Source organism: Coturnix japonica, chromosome 18, assembly GCF_054131305.1.
Source record: "Coturnix japonica strain WE chromosome 18, WE-NBRP24, whole genome shotgun sequence".
Taxonomy (NCBI): Eukaryota; Metazoa; Chordata; class Aves; order Galliformes; family Phasianidae; genus Coturnix; species Coturnix japonica.
Window position 1 is genome coordinate 2,785,995 of NC_140680.1, and position 20,490 is coordinate 2,806,484.

Genomic DNA, 20,490 nt, shown 5'->3' on the forward strand with positions numbered 1-20,490 from the left:
TGCTTCCCGTCACCGCCGGCAGAACGCAGTACGGAGCTTTGGGGTTGGCTGGAGCTGGGGAATGGGTTCACTTAGGATGGAGCCATGGGCAGCACAGGGGGGTCAGCAGCAGAGCCTTGGCCTGAAGCATCCCCTGAGATGCAGGCAGAGCATCTCTGTAAGCAAAGCCCCCCTACATGGCAGTGATGGGGAAACAGCCACCGTCAGCCTCAGCTTCACACACTGCATGCACTCACACCCCCCAGGAGCTGTCGTCCCCTGCAGCACGATGTTTATCTCCCTGGTGCTCACCCTACACCACACACGAGGTCAGCAGTGTCCACTCAGAGGGTTCCTGCAGCAGCTCCAGCTCAGGGAGAGCAGCGCTCCGTGTCAGATCCTATCTGCTGAGTGCTGCTGCACAACACAGCTACAAGGCTGTGCAGGAAATCTGAGCAACACTGTCATCATCTCCTGAAATAGCTCATGGGGCACTCAGAAACACGGCGGGGTTTGAAATGTGCTCAGAGTTCAAATTGTTTCATAACACTGCTCTGTCCCGGGCTCCTGTGGTGTTTGTGATGTTGGTCTGAGCTGCAGTCTTCCCTGGGAGACACCGAAACATCCACACACTGTGCAGGGCAGCCCTGTGCGTCCTGGTTTGGGGCTGTCCTCTTATCAGTGCTGGCACAGCCATGTGTGGGGCCAGGAGGGAAAGTAGGGCTGTGATGTGGGCAGAAGGAAGGCAGCAGGAAGATACAGCTCCTGTTTGCACTGTTGTTCCATGGGCTGCTTGCTGCTGCACATGTGCTGGGAAGCAGTGAGATCTGCAAGGGGCCTACCCCAAAGATGGCATAGAAAGTGCTACAGTGGACATTGCCTGCTCCTTCCTGGCTGGGGTGTTGCTTTCTTGTTGTCTTTATTTTAAAGATGCATCCCAGGAGCAACATGCAGGAGAACACAGCTTGCTCAGGTGGCATCTTGGTAGCAGTGACAATCAGAGGTGGAGGCTGTGAAAAGAGCAGTGCAGTGCTAGGAGTGCTCTGCAGCAGTGCCTGGGCAGGAGAAGCAGATGGCAGCATTGATCCGGGCCAGGCAGAAAGCTGCAAGTTGAGATTAGAGGTGGAAGATGATGTCATGCAGCAAAAGACTGGGACTCCTCTTGCCTGCAGAGGGACCACAAGGGATGGCTCGTACCCTTCTGAGCCTCTGCTTGGCCAAAGGTGGTCCTGGTGATAAGAGTGAGTGGGGTCACATGGGGAGATCAGGGAGTGCATATGGGCAGCCCCAGTCCTTAAAGATGTAAGGATTCAGACAGTGCACTCTCAGCTCCTTATTTACTGTCATTATTCAGTCAACACTAATTATTCAGTCAACCGTAATTCCCTGTAGAGGAATAATTTGCAGTGCTCATAAACAGCTGTGGTTAGTCTGCAAATTTAGCATATAAAAGTAAGTGCTAACACATATAAGGTGCTCATGTTAATCTGGTTTACAGATGAATCCTCAATGCAATATAAATTTCACGTGTTCAACGTGAACCTTTGTGTTTTCTCCTATACTGTGCTTGAGCAAATGGATTGCCTAACCCAGCCTGGAGCTCCAGTGGGATAGAGGGAATGTGAGCAGCCATGGAGCAGAGCAGCTCCTGTGTGCTCACATCATCCCCACTGTGTGTGACATGGGGTGACGATGTGGCTGTCACTGATGGCAGTGTGACTGCCACCATCCAGGAACTCCTGCTCTGCTTGGAGCAGTTCCTGTCCAGGACAGCCCCACTCCCCGCTCTGCACAGGACTCTCAGGGGTCCCCATACTGTCACAAGAGCTGGGAATTAAAAGCCCAGACGGGAACATGGAGTTTTGTAACTCTGTGTTGATCACACAGTTCTTGGATCACATTAGAGCCTGCAGACCAGCAGGGCAAAGCAGAAACCGTTTTGTCAGGCTGTGTGATGTGTCTGGGTGGTTGCTCCGGGGGTCTCCTCTGTGCAGGTGCCTGCCGTTATTTGCAAGGAGTTGCACCTTTGCAGGAACCACGTGAAACCGATGGAAGCGGGGATCCTACCCGAGGCAGTGTCTGCCGGCTGGGCGAGTCCATAGAAGCTCCTAAAACCGCTCCTCCCTTTGCCAGGTTGCTGCTCCCTCGCTGTATCACTCTGTCGTAACCCAGGAGCCGCCCGTGCCCAGCGCTGCTCATTCTCTTAGCAAGTCTTTCCCCGATCCTGCCTCAGCCTGGTTGAATTCCTCTTTCCATCACTAGATGGTGCGGGAGGGGCACCGCAGGGAGCGGAGCCGCGTTGCGCTCCGCGCTGCACGCCCTCCCCGTGCACCGTGCGCCCCTCGCACCTCATTGCCCACCTCCCATTCGTGGTTGGGACCGAAGAGCCGGGGAGCTCCCCTAAAGCAAGGAGATGTTTCCATTCAGAACCTCGAGAGCCTGACGCGCTCCTGAGCTCCGCACCGTGCCACGGGGCGGCCCCAGCAGCGCTCCCTGCGTGAAGGACGGCTCCAGCACCGCCAGGAGCAGCCCTGTCTGTTTTACGGTGTGCGTGGGGAAGGTTTGTTTCCCCACAGTTATTAAAATAGCCTCTGACACACATAAGAAAGCGAGGAGGGAACACATTTTCCAGCGCTTCTTTCCCACTGCTTCCCCTCCTCCAGCAGCAGCATTTCCATCCCAGCGCAAATGGAACAGCTGAGATCTTTGTTCAGGTCCCTGGGGCGCCCGGCCAGCGACCAGGGCGAAGTTAAACAACTCCAAACAAAAGCAGCGGCACAAAAAGGGGGTGCGGCGGTGGAAATCACGCCGGCTAAGTAGGAAACTTCGCCGATGATACATGGAAAAAATTAAACAATTAGAACTTCAACCAATTTGGCTCCCGTCCCACCTCATGGAGTTAATAAATGGCACTCCTCGTCCCGTTTGATCTCAGCAGGCGGTGTTTCCATAGCAAGGAGGAGCGCAGGGAGTGCCCAGCACAGGGCACGTGGCAGAGGGACCATTGGGCAGCAGTGAGAGGGGAGCTGGGGGTACAGCGCTGCTGGGCATAACCCCACCTGAGACCCGCACGAGTGTTCCAGGGCAGACATGAAAGCAGTGGCTGCAGGAAGGGCTGTAAGCACATTCATTATTTGAATTCGTGCAGTAATTAGGAGAGGGTTACACACCCAGAGTGCATGAAAGGATGCCAGCAGATTTCATGCCACGCACAGATCCACAGAAGCTTTTGGCTTTTTAAAATACTTAAGACACAACAATTCCCATACGTGATTATTTTCCAAATAAACCCTTTCTGATCAATCATCTGTGGAGGCAAAACAACTCGCATCACTTCCTGCTTTCCCCCCATACTGAACTGAGCAGTGATGGGCGCTATGGAAATTCAGCCCCATAAGCAAACAGCCCTCTGTTATCTGGTTGCTAAACCTGGCAGACCTCTCTCACCCTCCTGGCATTCACCTGGAACATTCGAACAGCCCCGCTGAGCCCTTAATTCCGTAATTACACACGCGTGCAGGAAGCGCTAAATGCGCTCATGAGATTTAATCCGTAACCGTTAGACATTCTTGTTCTGCTTCTTGGAAATGACAGCACACTTTCTCCAACTCCCGGCAATAATGGAACTATTTGGGAGCATTTCTTCCCACGGCTGCTCTCTCTCTTGCCCACACCAAGCCCTGAGCTGGCAGATCTGTTCCAGCACTGGCTGCACTGCGCATCGCTCCCATGCACCAAAGGAGCTCACCCAGAGGGTGGTGATGCACTGGGCAGGTTGCCCAGGGAGGCTGTGGATGCCCCATCCCTGCAGGCATTCAAGGCCAGGCTGGATGTGGCTCTGGGCAGCCTGGGCTGGTGGTTGGTGACCCTGCACATAGCAGGGAGTTGGAACTACATGATCATTATGATCCTTTTCAACCCAGACCACTCAATGAGAATGCAAACCCAACATCCCCAACAGCAAACCTCAGACTCAAATGGATGCATGATGCGTTGTTGGAGAGGTGCAGCTCTCATGTTTCCTTAGGGCTGGTGGAGCAGGAACGAGTGGATCTGGGGTAAGAAAACCCTCTTTGTGCTGTGTTTATGTCACAGGATTGCATTTAGAGCACAACACAGCAGCACATCTGGGGTCACACAGTGTGCTGCAGAGCACAAAACAACATCGGGGGTGACTGTGCACTCAATGGGATCTCCAGCACACACACACATATTGGTGACAGAAACCTGAGGATCAAAGGGAAAGCAATTAGGGTGAGGCAAAAAAAAAACCTGACAATACTGTTTTATTTTGTATTTCATACAAACCACATCATCCTGCAAATGTTTTACAGCGTTAAATAGCGGGAGAAGGTGGGGCTGGCGAGGCCAGGCCCTGTGCTGGCTCTGGGCAGCATATGGGGAATCAGTGCCAAGAGTCACTGTCTGATTGCTGCGAGGTGGCTCCAGCTTTACACTCCTCAGGAGGATGGAAAGTGTTGATAACTTGTAGGAATGAACATCAGGAGAGAATGGTGTGAAAAATACTGATTTGTGGGTAATAGTAATGTGATTCCAAACTAAAGAGAGGTTGCAGGTGAAGCCTGGGGCTGCTGTGCCCATAGCATCACTTTGGTGCTTCCAGCTCATGGGGTTATTAGGGCATTCCCTGTGCCGTGGGGTGAGGAGCTGCTCTGGGGAACACAACTCCTGCAGTGATGTGGGAGAGCCTTGCTGGGCTGTCAGGCCCCGGTCTGGGTGAAGTGCAACCTTCCAAACAGAGCCATAAAGGGAACAGAAGTGATTTGTGAGCAGCAGTTATGATGAAACCACAGAATGGGCCCAACACCCTCCTCCCCAACGACCCCCTCCCCCGAGAAGCACTGCTGCCAGCCCAGGAACAAGTGAGGTTAATAAGGAAAGTCAGAGCAAATGCTGCTGCTGATTGCAAACTAACAAGCTCCAAGCCGAGGCCCACAAACAAGAGGTGATAACACTTCATACCTGATTAGCCTTAGTCTCCTAATCACTTACAGCTGTCCCAAGTATTTCTATTCAGCTGGCCTGAACTACTGAGCAAGGCCATACAAATACAAGCAAACCCAGGCTCAGCTGGGTTGATCACATTGCCACACATTCCTTGTACTTCAACAGTGAAAAATGCAGATGGCAGAAGAAGCTGGGATAGACATCCTGGTGCATCAGGAGATGGCAGTACTCATCTCCATCCCTGTCCATGGAAGGGAGCAGACATTTCTCTAACCCCCAGCACCTCACTTTCAGCTTTCTGGCTCCCAGAGGTGGTGTTTTTCCCCCACTTCTGTTTCTAGGGCTGTTCCTGCATCAAGGGCTACAATACAAAGGTTCTCACAGACCCCAGAAGTTATTCAGTGCCCCCCAGCACCACCTGCCCCACAGGGTCATCACCTGCAGGGTCACTGCAGCACAGTCCTGCTAGCCCCATATGTGGGGATGCAGTAACACAAAGGAAACACTCTTTGCCTTTACAGAAGGAACTTTCTTATTTATAAAGCATAGAAAGCAGAAATGTGTTTCAAGAGGGACCTGGCGGTACCAACCACAGGGTTGGTACCATCACTGGTACCTCAGAACCATCACTGTGGTGGCATCTGACAACAGGGTGTCTGAACTGCACATCTTCTCCAGTCACGAACATGAAAAAAACTCCATCATAACAGCATCCCAACAGCCTCAATTACCTCCCCCTTACATAAAGTCCACATAAAGCTCTGCCACAGATTGCATCCACTTGCTCAGGATTGAGGGCCAAGCATCTCCTGTATTTCCTTCCAACCTCCAGGGGGGGTTTTGCCACCCCATCCCCAGCTGCTGGGTCAGGGCAGGGGCAGCAGCCTGGGGGGGAGGTCTGCAAAAAAGCCGAACAAAAGGTCAAAGCAAGGACAGAAACAGAGCACCTCCCTGTGGGGAGTGATGGGGAGTGGGGTGCAGGAGGGCAGCCAGGTGGGCTCCTGCTGCCTCAGCATCCTTTAGATGTCCTGCTGGGCAGCCAGGAGAGAGCAACTGAATGGGGAAGGCAGGAGCAAACCTTGCTGGGTGCTCAGCGCACAGAGCAGTCACCAGTGGGTGGGAGACAGAAGCTGCAATACAGGAGGCAGCTCTCGGTAGGTAAAGTGCCTTATTTTCTTCGAGCTTTCCTTCCTTCCTTCCTTCCTTCAGATAACAGTGAGGGAAGGAAGGAATACTGGTCTTACAGGGGAGAAAAAAAAAAAGTAGAGAATGAATCAATGTTTATGCAGATCTTGGATAAGGTTAAGGCACAGACTAATAACCCAGCACAGCAACCCCGCTTCCCCCAAAAAAAGAGTGTCAAAGAGAAGGGAAAAACCTGTTCATACGCTTTCAACACCATCCCCTGGAGATCCCAAGTGTAAACGGTTTTATCTACAGAAAGGCATTTTACTCGGGCTGCAGTAATCAGAGTTGATTACAGCCACTCTGCGAAGCCAGCGGCGTGTGTGCGGGTGGGCGAGCGCCGTCTGAGCCCTGGGTTTAGACGAGTTCAACTTTAGCGTTCGGATAAACAGCCACCACATCGTAGCCCTCGGGGGGCTTAACCCTCTCCTTGGCGTGCGTCTCGCAATACAGCTGCTCCTCGATGAAGAAATAGCCCCTCTGCTTCAGGTTGAGGCCACAGTCGTCGCACATGAAGCACTCGGGGTGGTAGAGCTTGTCGCGGGCTTTGACGATGGTTCCCCTGGGGGTGGGAAGAGTGGGGTCAGTGGGGACACAGCCAGCAGAAAGGCCCCCCCTGCCCCCCCCATATTCTCCCTGCTGTTGATCCCTGTGCTGGAAGCTGGAGAGCTGCAGGCATGCACAGGAAAACTGTTATTTGTAAGGCTGCTTTCTTACAGCACAAAGAAGAATGCTGGTGTTCTCTGAAATGTGACTCAGTGTATGTCTGCCCGAGAGCCACTCCTCAACACACAGACAAAAATAACTTACTGATCTCTTCTGCTTGACCCTGACAGCGATCCTCCCTCAATGAGGCAGTGAGGGAGTGCCAGAGCACGGTGCTATTCCTGTGATAAGCAGGGCAGAACTGCTGAGTGAATACTCTGCATTTGGATGCAAGATTCCCTTAAAAGGGGCAGTCCTCACTGTCCTCCTCAACTCCAGCTTCAGTCACAGAAGCACAGAATGGCCTGGGTTGAAAAGGACCACAGCAACCTTGTTCCAGTCCCCTGCTATGTGCAGGGTCAGCAACCAGCAGCCCAGGCTGCCCAGAGCCACATCCAGCCTGGCCTTGAATGCCTGCAGGGATGGGGCATCCACAGCCTCCTTGGGCAGCCTGTTTCTGTGAGTCACCACCCTCTGGGTGAAAAACTTCCTCCTAATATCCAAACTAAACCTCCACTGTCTTAGTTTAAAACCATTCCCCCTTGTCCTGTCACTGCCCACCTTCATAAACAGCCATTCCCCCTCCTGTCTATTTGCTCCCTTCAAGTACTGGAAGTCCACAATGTGGTCTCCCCAGAGCCTTCTCTTCTCCAAGCTAAACAAGCCCAGCTCCCCCAACCTTTCTTCATAGGAGAGGTGCTCCAGCCCTCTGATCATCTCAGTGATCCTCCTGTTAGCAAGAAAAACACCCCCATAAAAGAAAACATCAGCATAAAGGGACTCAAGGATTCTGCTACACCTTCTAACTTGTAATGCTGGTGGGAATCCACCTGGATGCACAATGCACACAGCAGCACTTACACAATCCCATTGCCACATCTCGTGCACTCGGGGAGCAGCTGCAGTCCAGACATGGCAGCGCCGAGCTTTGGTCCTGGAGGTTTGATGCTGCGAGGGTTGCTCAGTCTGTCGAGTTTTTCACCTGCCAAGAGTTTTAGACACAGATTGAGGATTTGCACTCTGGCACCTTGTTCTTTATTCCTGTTGTTGTTAAGGAGCCAGAGGGTTGTTTATCCCCAGGAGGAGATGCACTCAGCCTTGTCACAACTCTCTGTACAGAAGCGAAGAGCAAACATGCAAACAGTGAGACCAGCAACCTGTACAGCCACACATCTGGGTGCACAGATGGGCCCAGACACTGCATGGGGATACTCGTGCAGATGTTCTCAAAAGGCATCACAGATGAATGTAGTGATTATTTAGGCCATGCTATTTGGTGAAGAAAAAAAAAAAAAAAAAAAAAAAGAAAAAAAGAGAGAAACAGTAAAAATCTCCCCGCAGAAAACCCCTCCAAAAGGAAGGTTCTGTCCCACCACCTTGGGAGGTTTGTGCCACCTCTCAGGACTCGGGTAACCTGATGTTTAAAAGAGAAGGGGGGGTGAATAAAAATAAATCTCAGAGTGAAACAAGCTCTTTGGAGAGGAATACAGCACAATCGTAGAGTCATAGAATGGTCTGAGTTGAAAAGGACCACAATGATCATGTAGTTACAACCCTCCTGCTATGTGCAGGGTCACCAACCACCAGACCAGGCTGCCCAGAGGCACAATGGACCCTTTGCTTCTGTTTCCCAGCCCACAGCCTCCAGGCACAGCTGCAGGCCCAACATGGCACTGCTCAAGCTGAAGGAGGTGCAGCCACCAGGAGCAGTGCCCCCCATCCCTCAGCCCCCAGCAGAGCAGATCTGAAGAGCAGCACCGTAGGGCCAAGTGCTGTGCTTTTGTGACATGTGTAGGCTTAAGGAAAAGGGAGTGGGCTGGAAGCAGTCAAACAACCCAGCAGCAGCACTGCTGGTGATCTGAACTTTGCTGAGGCATTACAAAGCTCTGTGCTGGGAGAGATGCTTGTCACTCAGATGCCCGTAACTGCCGGTCCCTTATGCAGCAGTTGGGGCACTGCAGGGCTGCTGGCAGGCATCTAACCCCCATGCATCACTCCTCCCAGTCAAAGCAGATCATTCTCTCATTTCAAACTGCAGCACAGAGCCCTGACTTCTACGACTCTTGCAGCTTCATAATGAGATTTGCAGCAGTTGGTATTTTCCCATAAAATCTAAGTTCCTGGATTCACATGATTAGAGTAAGAGGCTCCTGGAAGGAAACGAGAAGAAGCTTTTAGCCTCAGTGATTGCAAAGAGAAGCCTGAAAGCTTGAACATAAAAGCCTCAAAGGACTTAAAGTTGAAAGGCAAATAAAAAGAAGCTGAAATGTATCTTCTGGGGATCTTACTTTTTAATGCACGGAACTGGCGATGACCTGAGTTAATGAAGCAGACAGGAAGCTGGGACTGAGCTAAGAGTGAGCCAGAAGCTCCTGATCTCTATTCCTGCTGAGGACCATCCACAACCTTATGTAAATGCCATTTATTGAAAAAGGCATTTGATCTTCCATCGATGATCCTACTGAACTGCTTTCAACCATTCCATTTGTACCAACAGGAACACAGCTGCCATGGAGATGCCCTCTGCAAAGGTGAAGAACCTGCACAGCTCCAGCTGAGCTGTGGGCAATGCACAGCAGAACCCAGCTGGTCAGCGTGCAGTAACAACCCCAGCTCCTACTGGGACCCTTCACATCCCTCAGCACTTGAAGCTCAGAAGGGAAAAGGAACACAGCAAAGCAAGCAATAGCAACCTGGTGTGTGCAGGGCCATGAAGACTGGGGCACAGAGGGGCAGAATGGAGGTGTTTGGGGGACACTTAGCATGCTGCTATCAGCAAACCTACCATTCTCCCCAGCCTCCAGCATGCCCTGCAGGTAGCGGAAGGACCCCGACTGCTTGGGCTCTGAGGCAGGTCTCTCGTAATCCTGGAGCATCTTGTAAACATCTGACTCCACATCGATCCCATTTCTGTTCCGTGGGAGAGACTTTAAGGGTTCGGTGCTATTTGAAAACAAAGAAAAATTCAGATCAGATACACACAGCAATTGTCAGCTCATCAGGGATGTACCTGGATGGAATCCAGTTTCACATAGATGCAGCAGAACACCTCTCTTCCCTGTAATCTAGGCCTGAAGGCATGCCCAGCCCAGCACAGTGCTTTTCCAACTGGGATCAGCTTGTTTCCTGTCTGTTCCCTGTTGAGCAATGCAGCCAGGGCAGGACCAGCTACTGGATGCCTTCAGGAGAGAGGGCAGCTGCTCACAAGCACTGCACACTTCCCCACCACACATGGAATTCAATGGGGAGGAAAAATGAAAATAAAAAGGATAAAACAACAATTAATTACGTAAGTCTAAGGGAATCTACCCACTGCTGATGGCAGGCATGGAGGGGACCATTGTCCTCACCATGGGCCCTCTGGGTCGGTGCTCTGTTGGGTAGCTCTGAGTTAGCACTTCCACGTGGGGTATGACAAAGAAGGTAAAGCATTACACCAGGATGGCTGAGAAGCATCCTTTCAAGAAAAGGACACTTTGGGTAGATGCGTAAGTGTCTTACTGAGTAGAGATGAGCTCAAGCGTTTCTGTGCTTTGTTAGGGCCTGAGAGCATACAACAGCTCTGTGGGAAAAGGTTTTTTTCTTCCCGAGTGCCAAGCACACCAAGGTCATTACAGACCCCATAAAAGAGCAAGATCCTACAAGCCTCATCAGACAGCTGCACACAGCCCAGTGCAGCCTGCCTCAGCAAGACCCACCCGAGCTACTCTTGGTATAAAAGCTTTTTCTTTCCTAGGAACATTATTTATTTGGTGGCCTCCCAGAAAGCTGCACAGAGCAGACTGCACATTTATAAACATCCCATTTCATTGGGCTTTGTTTTCTCTGTGAGCAATCCCAGTGCCCATTTCAAGGGTTGGCTGCTGAGACTGTGGAGGACAAAAACACTGATCCTATATGAACTCATGCTCTGAAGAACCAGGATGGTGATGCACTTGGTGCCAGCCCCAGGCTGGGGGCTATCAGCAACAGAGGGGGTCTTATGCAGACCTGAAATAGCAGAAAGGTTGGCCACCTCAAAGACAGATAATCAAACATTACCTTTATATTCACACAAGGGTTTTGTAGCTCCTGTAAACACAGGAGTTCTGTTCAGAATCTGGCATCTGCCAAGCCCCAGTTTTTGCTTTCCTTCCTACCTCTTCTTGACCAGCAATGCAGGCACCAAACCCAGCAACCCCAGTGCAGTGAGGAGCTCTGAGAGCACCATCCCAGGTATCACCTGAGCGACAAGCTCCTGTCCTCAGCAGGATGCAAGCAAAGAGCTGTCAATGGGAAACTGAAGTCCTTTTGCATCACATGCATTATACCTTTGGGAAGGAGCGATGTGCAGCCCACTGAGCTGCAGAGGCAAAGAGGCATCGGCACTGCTGCTTGCTTGCGGCCGGATGGGCTGGGAGTGCTGCAGGCTCAGTGCTGGCCTGCCGTCCACTGGGCTCCCACCTGCACTGTGGGACATGGGCCTCTTGCCCACTGCAGGGCCGTTATCCTGCAATGGAAGGAAAAGCAGAAAAAGCGTGAGGTTTATTACTCTTAGTGCAAATGCAACATGAGGCTGCTCTGTGATGTGAAAGTGCAGTAGTTGTATTTTATACACCCCGTGGAAATTAGAGGTTTGCACCAGGAGAACAGTCTGTAATTAGATCTTGCTGAATCTATGCAACCTTTCCTGGGCTCTAATCGCAAACCTGCCTGTTTCTCCATTTACTCTCCTGTCCCACTGTCTCCTGCTCCAGTCCCCATGGCTGTTCCTGCTTCTTCACCTAGCAAAGCACAGCAGCAGCCGGCCGCTCTGTAGGCACATGGTGTGACCCAAAGCTGAGTTCTTGGGTTTTTCCTCTGGAATTCCCATACTTTTGCCTACTTGCAGCTATTTCCATCCACATGAGTCACAAACACACCCGTGGTGATGAAACAAATAGGTGCTTCTGCAGGCAGCCGTGCTCTCTTTAATGTTTTCGCCCATCCCAGGGCTGACGTGCAGTGCTGCTGCCCTGCTCCAAAGGACAGCACTGCCCACATTGTGGCACAAAAGTTGAGCAGAGAGAAAAAATACCTGCAAACAACCAGCAAAGAGCACAGCTTGGGCTCTAATGCAAAGCCTACATATGACCAAAACGATCCAATAAATACTAATGGGAAACAAATGTCTGTCACTGGTGCAGAGGGGAAAACACTGGCACTTCCAAACATAGTAAAAATGAATGGTTAAGAGAAATAACAAGCAGATCCTGCCAGAAAAACCCATTTGTCAAGTCCAGTCCTTCGGTATTCCTCAGGCAAAACCCCCATTGATAAAAACAGGGCTTTAGTAAGAGCTGTGGGATGGGGCCCTCCTGTTTCCCTGTACCCCAGATGTGTGACTGCAGCCTGGGTGCCATCACTACGCAGCACACACGTGGGAAAGTGGTTTTCAACCCAATTGCTCCAAATGAGCTATTAAACAGGGAATTCCACTGCCAGGAATAACATATTTTTAACTACTCCCCAATTTCTGCTCTTAAAAAACCCTAAAAATTGCAACCAGGCTGCAGGTTTCCAGTTTGACATCACTATTTCAAGGGAAACAAAGAAATATGCTTCAACCATGACATGGGAAGGAAAATAGGGATTGTAAAGGATTTGGGGAGGCAAGCAGCAGCTCATGCCCCGGATGGCAGGACAACATGAGCTATAGGCCCAAACAGCTCTGTGTCTATTGGGATGTGCCAGGATTCCTGCCCTTCCCACAGCACAACAGAGCCTTCCCCCCTGTAGGTTTGCCTTAACCCAAAGCAGCTCATAAAGCATGGTGTGCTCATTCCTGCCCCACTCAGCAATTCATAAAACAGGGGTAAATACTTCCATAACCATGAGGTTTGCCCAGTCCAGCACTGAGTGCTAGAACCAGCAGGGTGCTGCTACCCCAGTGGGGCTGGGAACCCCAAACTCCTAATAGGGACAATCAGGCAGATGGGCTCCTGCTGAGACACTCCCTCCCCTCCCTCCCCCCCCCCCAATCTCTGTGCAGGTTTGCTGAGCCAAGCTGGCATCAGGGGGCAGCTGAAGGGGAACACATAAAAAGCATTTTTCCCCTCTAAGTGCACAAAGAGCTTTGTTCTTTCCCTTCATTTCTCTGCTAAAATTTTCCCCCTTGCATGAAAAACCATTCCCTGGATCGAGTTCAGTCTCCCTTATTCCATCACAAAAGCTGGTTCAGAGTTTTCCTACGAGACCTGCACAAGGCTTTACATCATGCACAGAGCTCACGCCTTCGTTCTCAGAAACCTAGAACCAGATGGATTTCTTTCCAGTTCTCTAAATTCAAGATCACAAAATTTCTTCCCCCTTTGGGACCCAATTTGCTTCTCTCCGCTGGCTTTTTTTCCTGCTTTTTATGGCCTCTCTTAAATTAAGAAGGTTTGCAAACCTGTTCTGAGAGCTGGCCTGCTCAGCTTCACGGCGTGGAGCGCTTGCAGAGCAGAGATGTGCAATCTGCTTTCTCATGCTTGCCTTTGAGGAGAATCCATCACCAAGAGGGGCTGAGCTGACACACAACATCTGGGGGCTCCTGGAGCCCAGGTTGAGTGGTTCGTGGCTTCACAGCTCCTGCCAAACATCGCTCAGTCAATTAAAAGACAGCTCTGCCCCAAACCTTTACATTGGGTCTGCATCTCTGCTGGAAATAGGAAGAGACCTTCCACTTTCCTAATGAAAAACATTCCTTTTGCTTCATTTGCTGGCACAAAGGCATGTTCTCAGCCCATGACCTGTCTATGCATAGTGGCAGCAGGAATGCTTTCCCCTCACTCAGGTGTTGCTCAGCTCCAGCATCTCCATCCAGCTGGGACCCCATGCAAGAAGGACAGAATACGCATACAAGTATATTCTGCAGCTTCATTGTTTCTAGGCAAACCCTGGGTACAGAGCAGACTCTGCTTTGCTGGCTCACAAAAGCTGTGCTGCAGACTCTGCTGGTACAGCTGAAGTGGGACTTCCATTCCCAGGCTTGAAGTCAAATCCACAATGCAAGAGACGACTCAGAAATTAAACATTTCTGTCAAGTTAATCCCTGCTACAATAAGTGTTCCCAGAGCTAGAAAAAAACGTGCAGCCAACCAGGAATTTTGGAAGGGTTTAGAGAATTCGTCTCAGTTTCTTCTCTCTGTTTGGAAGAGTTTATATCGTATTCTGTAACCAACATTTTTAGGGTCGACAAAAAGCATAAATCCAAGCGGGTTTTTAAAAGTACATCAAGGCAAACAGGCAGCTGAAATGGTGCTCAATGGGAATAACACCCAGATCCAGAGCTAGAAGCCTTTTAATGATGGATTTACACCCAAGCCCTTCCCTTGGCATGCAGAGCTGCCTCCATCGGGCTGCACAGTGCTGCAGCAGTCACTGCCCACAGCCCTGCAGGCATTCACTGCACAAGTGCTGCTTCTGAAGCTGTGGGAGCTCACATTTCTGTCCAATAAACGCTTTAGGAACAACTTCACAGAACAAAGGATGTAATGACATTGTGACCCAAAGCATTTAAAATGTGTTCACTTCATGTCACTTTCAGCTAGACTCTTAGAAGTGCAGGAACACAGAATGAACCTCATCTTACAGAGACTAAAACCAAAACATCAGTGTGAGAGGCACCTCAAGGGACCAGGGCACATCCAGGGCTCACAGCCATGGGATGGCACCAACCGAGCTTTGCTCTGTGCATTGTTTATTTTCCTAAGGCAAAGCAGAGGGGGGGCAATCCTGCTGCCTTTATAAACACCCAGCAGCAGACCTAACAGAGATGAAGGTCACTGACAGCTCAGCCAACAGCAGCTCCCTGATGTGCTTCAGACCGGTTGCCTTCCTACAAGCAGGACAGCAGCAGCCTGATGTGTGCTGTCAAAATGCAGAGTTAGTGCATCACTCAGCGCCAGGGTCACTGTGCAGAGGTCTCACTGTGACCATGCAGTCACTCATGTCCCTCCTGCAGGGACATCCATGGAGCCAGCTGCTCCCTGAGCTGCCATCACTGAGCTCAGATGTGCCCCAGGGACACAGCCAGCATTCCTCTGCCCTGACCTCTGCACTATTCAGCTAAATGATAGGTACCGTGGGGGAGAAGAGGGCAGAGGTATCGCTCTGCAGAGCCAGGGTCACATTTGTACTGGAATACGTGCAGGGCTGCAGCAGTGCCCAAGTGTTGGGGAAAGCCAGCTGTAACCCTGGGCATGGTGATACTGCATGGGTGTACAACAGCACATCCCTCAGGACTGAAATTCAGCCTCTGCACAAAACCGCAACACAGACATCCCTTCCTCTCTATCCAGCCTTTCAATAGCACAGCAAGCACAGCGCTTCGTATCTGATAAAGTGGTTCAGAAGTCCTGGAAATCTTATTAGCACACAAAGGAGCTCAAAGGGCAGACAGCATCGTGTTCATCTTAATGCAAAGAACAGACAGAGGTTGTGGCATGCCCCCAGCAACAGATCGACCCTCCAGCTTCAGCCCATGCTGTGCAGCCACTTCTCTCCATCTATTCCAAGTCACTCTTGGGTGAGCAGCTGGGAACAGAGCCGGGCAGCACAGCAGGGCAGGAAGGTGACTGCTGGTGGGAGGCAGCTGGGACAGGAGGGCACCAACCCTCCCCATGCCATGCACACTTTAACAGCTCACCAACAGAGATCTGCTACGCTGTGAGCACACTGCTGGCCTGGCTGCGTGCTGCTTTGCAAACAAGTGGGTGTCAGCACCACTGAGCACAGCCCTGCTGCCGAGCTCAGCTCAGAAGATTGTCAGATAAGGACACAGTTTACTGAAGCTGGATGAACGGAGAATGTGAGTTATTTTACGAGATGGACCTCAGCTCTTCTGCCAAAACTCTATTCCAGTACAAACCACAGTACAAAGGAGAGCTCTCCCTGCCACGTACACCTCACTGCACACATCCTGCAGACATCTGCCCAACAGCAAAGCCCTCTGTCCCACCACCCAGGACACAGCCCCACATCCCAGCCCTCACTGCTCAGGATGCTGTAGGCAGCACTCTGCAATGAGAGCTCTCTCCAAAAGGTCTCAGTTTGGCCTATTTCTGTACTACATTCTGTAACTGCTAAATCTCTGCCAGCAGTGCAAGAAAGCTCCCTTTGCATTTCTTAAAGCTGCTACAGCACGGAGCAGGGCTGGGCTGAGCCCCACCATCTGACACTGACATGAGTTCACAAACACAGAAGACCATTTTGGAGACACATATCCCTCCATACAGCAGCCTTGATTTGTGCACAAGGAGTAATCGCACCAACACCCAAATAAGCCCTGCTGTCCCCCCGTGTAGGAGCAGGGGATCAGAATTAAAGCAGCAAAGAGGAACAGCAGAACATTTCCTCCCAGTGCTAAATGAAGCGGGATTACAACAGCCCTGACAGCAGCCATTCTAATGTGTAATTGCACAGATGGGGAAGCTCCTAAATCATCCACAAGCGATGGCTGGGGATTTCTTAACATCCAAAATTGTTCAGAGGGGCGGGAGGCACCGACCCATTGCTGAAGGACTGCTCTCAGGAGAAGCTGCTCTGGGATGTAAAATGAGGCATTATTATTAATAATAATAATAAAAATTAAAAAGTGCTTTTGGGATAAGTTAGGAAAGTATTCCATCTCTGTGCTCGCACATGTTCTGCACAGCACACATCTGACTGCAGGACAATCTCTCCCCTTGAGCAAAGCACTGCAGAGCTTCACGGCTGCTGGTGGAGGCACAGGGTCCCCACCCCCAGGAGCAACTACTGCACTGGGAGCACACGGAGCCCCTCAGCACTTTGCCCCCGAGGGGACCCAGCTCCCCCACGGCCTCTTAGAAACCCACAGCAATGGAAAAAGTTACCCAAGAACAGCAGGAATGATCAAAATGTGTTTCCATTTATCTGGCCCGCTCCAGCACAGAGGGCATGTTTTTAATATCAGCAGTGCAAGGGTGTGTTTAACAAGCAGACAGAGGAGGGCTTTGTACAAGCAGAGCTGCTTCATTAACACTGTCATAGGGAAGCAGGACAAGTGGGGAGTGTGTGCTCTGCTGAGGATGCAGGACGTGCTCCTTGTGGCTCCATAATGCTTCCAAGGCAGAGCCCTCCTGCACAGGCAGCACTCTGCTTCCTGCAGGGAAGTCAGAGAGCATCACTGTGCTGAGGGTTATTTACTGACTGCGTAGGTGGCTCAGGAACACACTGGGATTAGAAATGATAACGAGTGGCTGCACAGAATGATCACTGTAGGTGAGCAGAAAGGGAAACTGCAGTATGTTGAGTCAGCTTTCCCCATGGACCCAACCAGGAGCTCTGTGTGCTTTCACACAGACATGCAGTATTCCCCAGTGCAGCAACATGCCATCTCTCCTTCCCTGTGCTAACAGTCACCACTGGAACAGATGTTATCAAGGACAACAATACGTTTCCCTTAGGAAACACCACTGGATGAAGGGCTATTTTGTCCTAAATCTGCCCAGGTTGTCATTATCTTAGTACAGCTCCTACTCACTTTCAGTGAGAGCAAGCTATGCAAGATACTTGGATAGAAAAAAAAGGCCCACCATTTTGAAAATTTCATCCTAATTTCTTCCCTTTTCCCCTCAAAACACTCTTTCCTCTTTCACGCATTGGGATTATTGAAGCTCACTCGCTAGTTATGCTGGTTTACAGAAGAGGTACAGAGATGACCTCACATAGGTTACAGCTACAGCAGCTCGATGCATTGCAGTGGACTGAGAACATTCATTTGCTTCCAAGTGACTCAATGTCAAACCACAGAACAAACCCCACAGGCACACAGAGACACGTTGGGCAACCCTTCCACCCAGTAAACCAGATCAGAGCTCAATCATCCTCAGCATTGGGCAAGCCAGAGGGTTTCTGTGATAGTGCACAGCTCAGAATACCAGAGAGTGGATTCTCAACCAGTAACCACCCCAACCAAGAGGCTGCTGGGTGAGAAGAAATGGGAAATGGGCTTATGCCCACCAGCTGCATGGAGCCCCAGGTTGCAGCCATTGGGAAGAGCAAGAGCAGGAATGTGCTCTCTGAACCCTCTCCATCATGCTCCCAGGCCTTTCCTGGTGCCCTGCCACAGATGTGTTTAGGTTAGCCACTGATTGCTCCAGATTTAGATGTTGTTTGTGTAGGTTTGGAGTCAGGGAAATCCATCCCTGCCCCCTTCCTGACACTCTTTGTAACTGTCTAATTTCTTAAAAAGATCCATATGCAGCATATATTAATAGTAGGAATCAAAACCAATCTGCATTAAATGTCAGAAATGTTGTATCTGGCAGTGGAACCGCTGCACATTTGTTCCTTATTTAACATTATTCATAGGGTTTTGGGCACATCAAAGTCTATTAAGAAGGCCTGTCAGAAAAGAGATTGCCGTAATGGATTAATGAAGCACGCACAGCCAGAACTCAACGCCAAGGCTCCAGCTGGTCCCCACGCTGCAGGAGGGACAAGAGGGGTCCCTTCTACAGGGACACGGCCACTGTGCTGCAGCTCAAGTGAACGCCCTCATCCCCATCTGCTGCCCCTCCTCACCATATAGGAAAGCAAAATTTTGGCAGATTGGCTGCAATGGCCACAGCCTCAATGGGTGTGAATGCAGAGATCTTGGTGGCACGTGGAAGACTTGACCCTGTTCTCCCCGCACTGAGCTCATCGTTGGGTAACTTCCAGTGCAGTCAGGGCAATTCTTCACTCCTTGAAGGGAACAAGACAGACACTACCCCCAGCAGCATCACATTAGCTTGTTATTCACCCTGGAGTCTCAGAGTTCACTCAGGATGCCTGGTTGCTACAACGAGCAGAAGAGTCAAGCCAACAGCATCCACTCCCAGGGGTTTTGTGAGCACTGGAGAAGGGCTCTTATGGAACAGCCTCCAACACAAACCACCTTCAGGCAGTAAAGAACCATATGATCAGTATTTGAGAACTCAGCACCAGCACAACATCTTGGCTGTGGCCACTGCAGAATTTTATGCCCATGCAACACACTCAGCTAGCTGGGGCGTGAGCAGGAGTGGAAAAACAGCATTCCTCTGCCTTTTGAGGAGAACCAGAGTCACCTGTGAATTTTCTAAGGAGCTGCTGGGTTGGAGATGGGTACAGGATGAGATCAGTTCAGCCCATCACCTTCTGGCTCCTTCTGCAGGCAGCAGTGCCATCACCTTGCAGATACAGGGCCAGGACACGCAGAGTGCACGGGAAGGTCAAGAGAAAGAGCTGAGGACAGAGGGGAGAACTGCTGAAAGACAGAAAAAGGAGGAGAAAGGAGTGAGACAGGAAGAGAGGAGACCATGATGCAAACCCCACATCACCACCCTTAAAGCAGATCACCACCACAGGGTTAAGAGGACATGGTGAATTTCAGGAAGAAAAGCAGGCGGCAGGTGCAGAAGGAGCAGAGTGGGAGGGCATTAGCAAGCTGGGACCATGAGCTCCATCCCTGAGCACCAGCCTTGCTGCTCCAGGCAGACACCAGTTCATCTCCTGCCCTGGTTTCTACCCCATCCCCACACTGACATTTCTGCCCACAGACCCAGGAGAACACTTTCCCAGGCCCAGTTCTGCCACCCAGCACAGCCATCCTGCTGCTCCCCTACCTGCGGCTCAGGCTCGATGTTGATGCGGTAAGCTTGTGCCTTCCCATCCTCCAATATGGGTGGTGACCAGCTCCTCTCCTCAGCTCTGTAATGGGAAATCAGGTACATTCAGCTTAGACTTAAAAAGAGACTTCCAAAAACAGATGCAGATAACAAAGAACATACATGTACATCATGACAAACTATATACAGGAACAGCAGGAACAACAGCTGCTTCCCAGTGAAAAAGCATGTACGGAACAAGCCATCTCACCCCTTTCAATGCAGCCACTGGGGAAAGTCCTGAAATCCAGTTTCCATTCACGTGCATCCCTCCAGCACTGCCACACCAGGCAGCACATGGAGGTCTGTACTGCTCAGGAACCAAATGGGAAGCAGATAACATTGGTTCTTCAAAGACGTCACCATACAACCACCTGTATGTTGTTGCATGAATGGACAAAGCCTTCTCTGCTGCTTCTCATCCTCACCAGGGATGAGCAGGGAGATGAGAAATCCAGCACACAACACACATCATTGTGCTTAACCTCACTGCCTGCACACACACCTTAACGAAGATGTTCTTGCTCCAGGAGGCACCAATCACTCACTGCAGCCCAGTGCCCTTCCTTGGACTCTGGCCCCTGATATGTGCTGCGTTCAGTTTGGGCTTAATTATCTGCAGAGTCCAAATGTGAAGAAGGAGGAGCACAGTTTTAACCCAGGAATCCATGACGAGGGGTGTTGGGTTCAGTATTTTCCGCTGAAATCCACGTGCATGCAGCCCTGATTCACACACACTGCCACACACACCCCACAGACTCAGGGCCTGAGCCAAAGCCCATAAAAAGCAAAGACTGCTGTTGCCCTTCATGCACAGTGGGACAGCAACTTGAGGACTGAGGCTTTATTGCTCTAAATCACCACCCGGTCTCACCATCGCTGCTTTTTCCACAGGAAGGAGTTTGCTCTTTTTCCTACTTAGATGTCTCGTTCTGATAAGCTCTCTCTACCACAATCACTTGACTTTAGGCTCTTTCTGCCCCAATTGGTCTCCCAGATT

The 20,490-nt window shown here is 50.8% G+C and overlaps 1 protein-coding gene across 2 annotated transcripts in view; it reads right to left on the bottom strand.

Annotated features, from left to right (window-relative positions):
* Positions 1–4,248: 4,248 nt before the first annotated feature.
* Positions 4,249–20,490, bottom strand: part of PDLIM4 (PDZ and LIM domain 4) — a 32,213-nt gene continuing 15,971 nt past the window's right edge. For both annotated transcript variants that reach the window (XM_085518702.1, XM_015875580.3), the window contains exons 3-7: positions 19,449–19,533; positions 11,148–11,326; positions 9,623–9,780; positions 7,699–7,819; positions 4,249–6,694 (exon numbers count right to left, since the gene is read on the bottom strand). In XM_085518702.1, the coding sequence (XP_085374828.1) occupies positions 6,490–6,694; positions 7,699–7,819; positions 9,623–9,780; positions 11,148–11,326; positions 19,449–19,533 (748 nt within the window). In that variant the 3' untranslated portion in view covers positions 4,249–6,489. The remainder of the gene's footprint in view (positions 6,695–7,698; positions 7,820–9,622; positions 9,781–11,147; positions 11,327–19,448; positions 19,534–20,490) is intronic.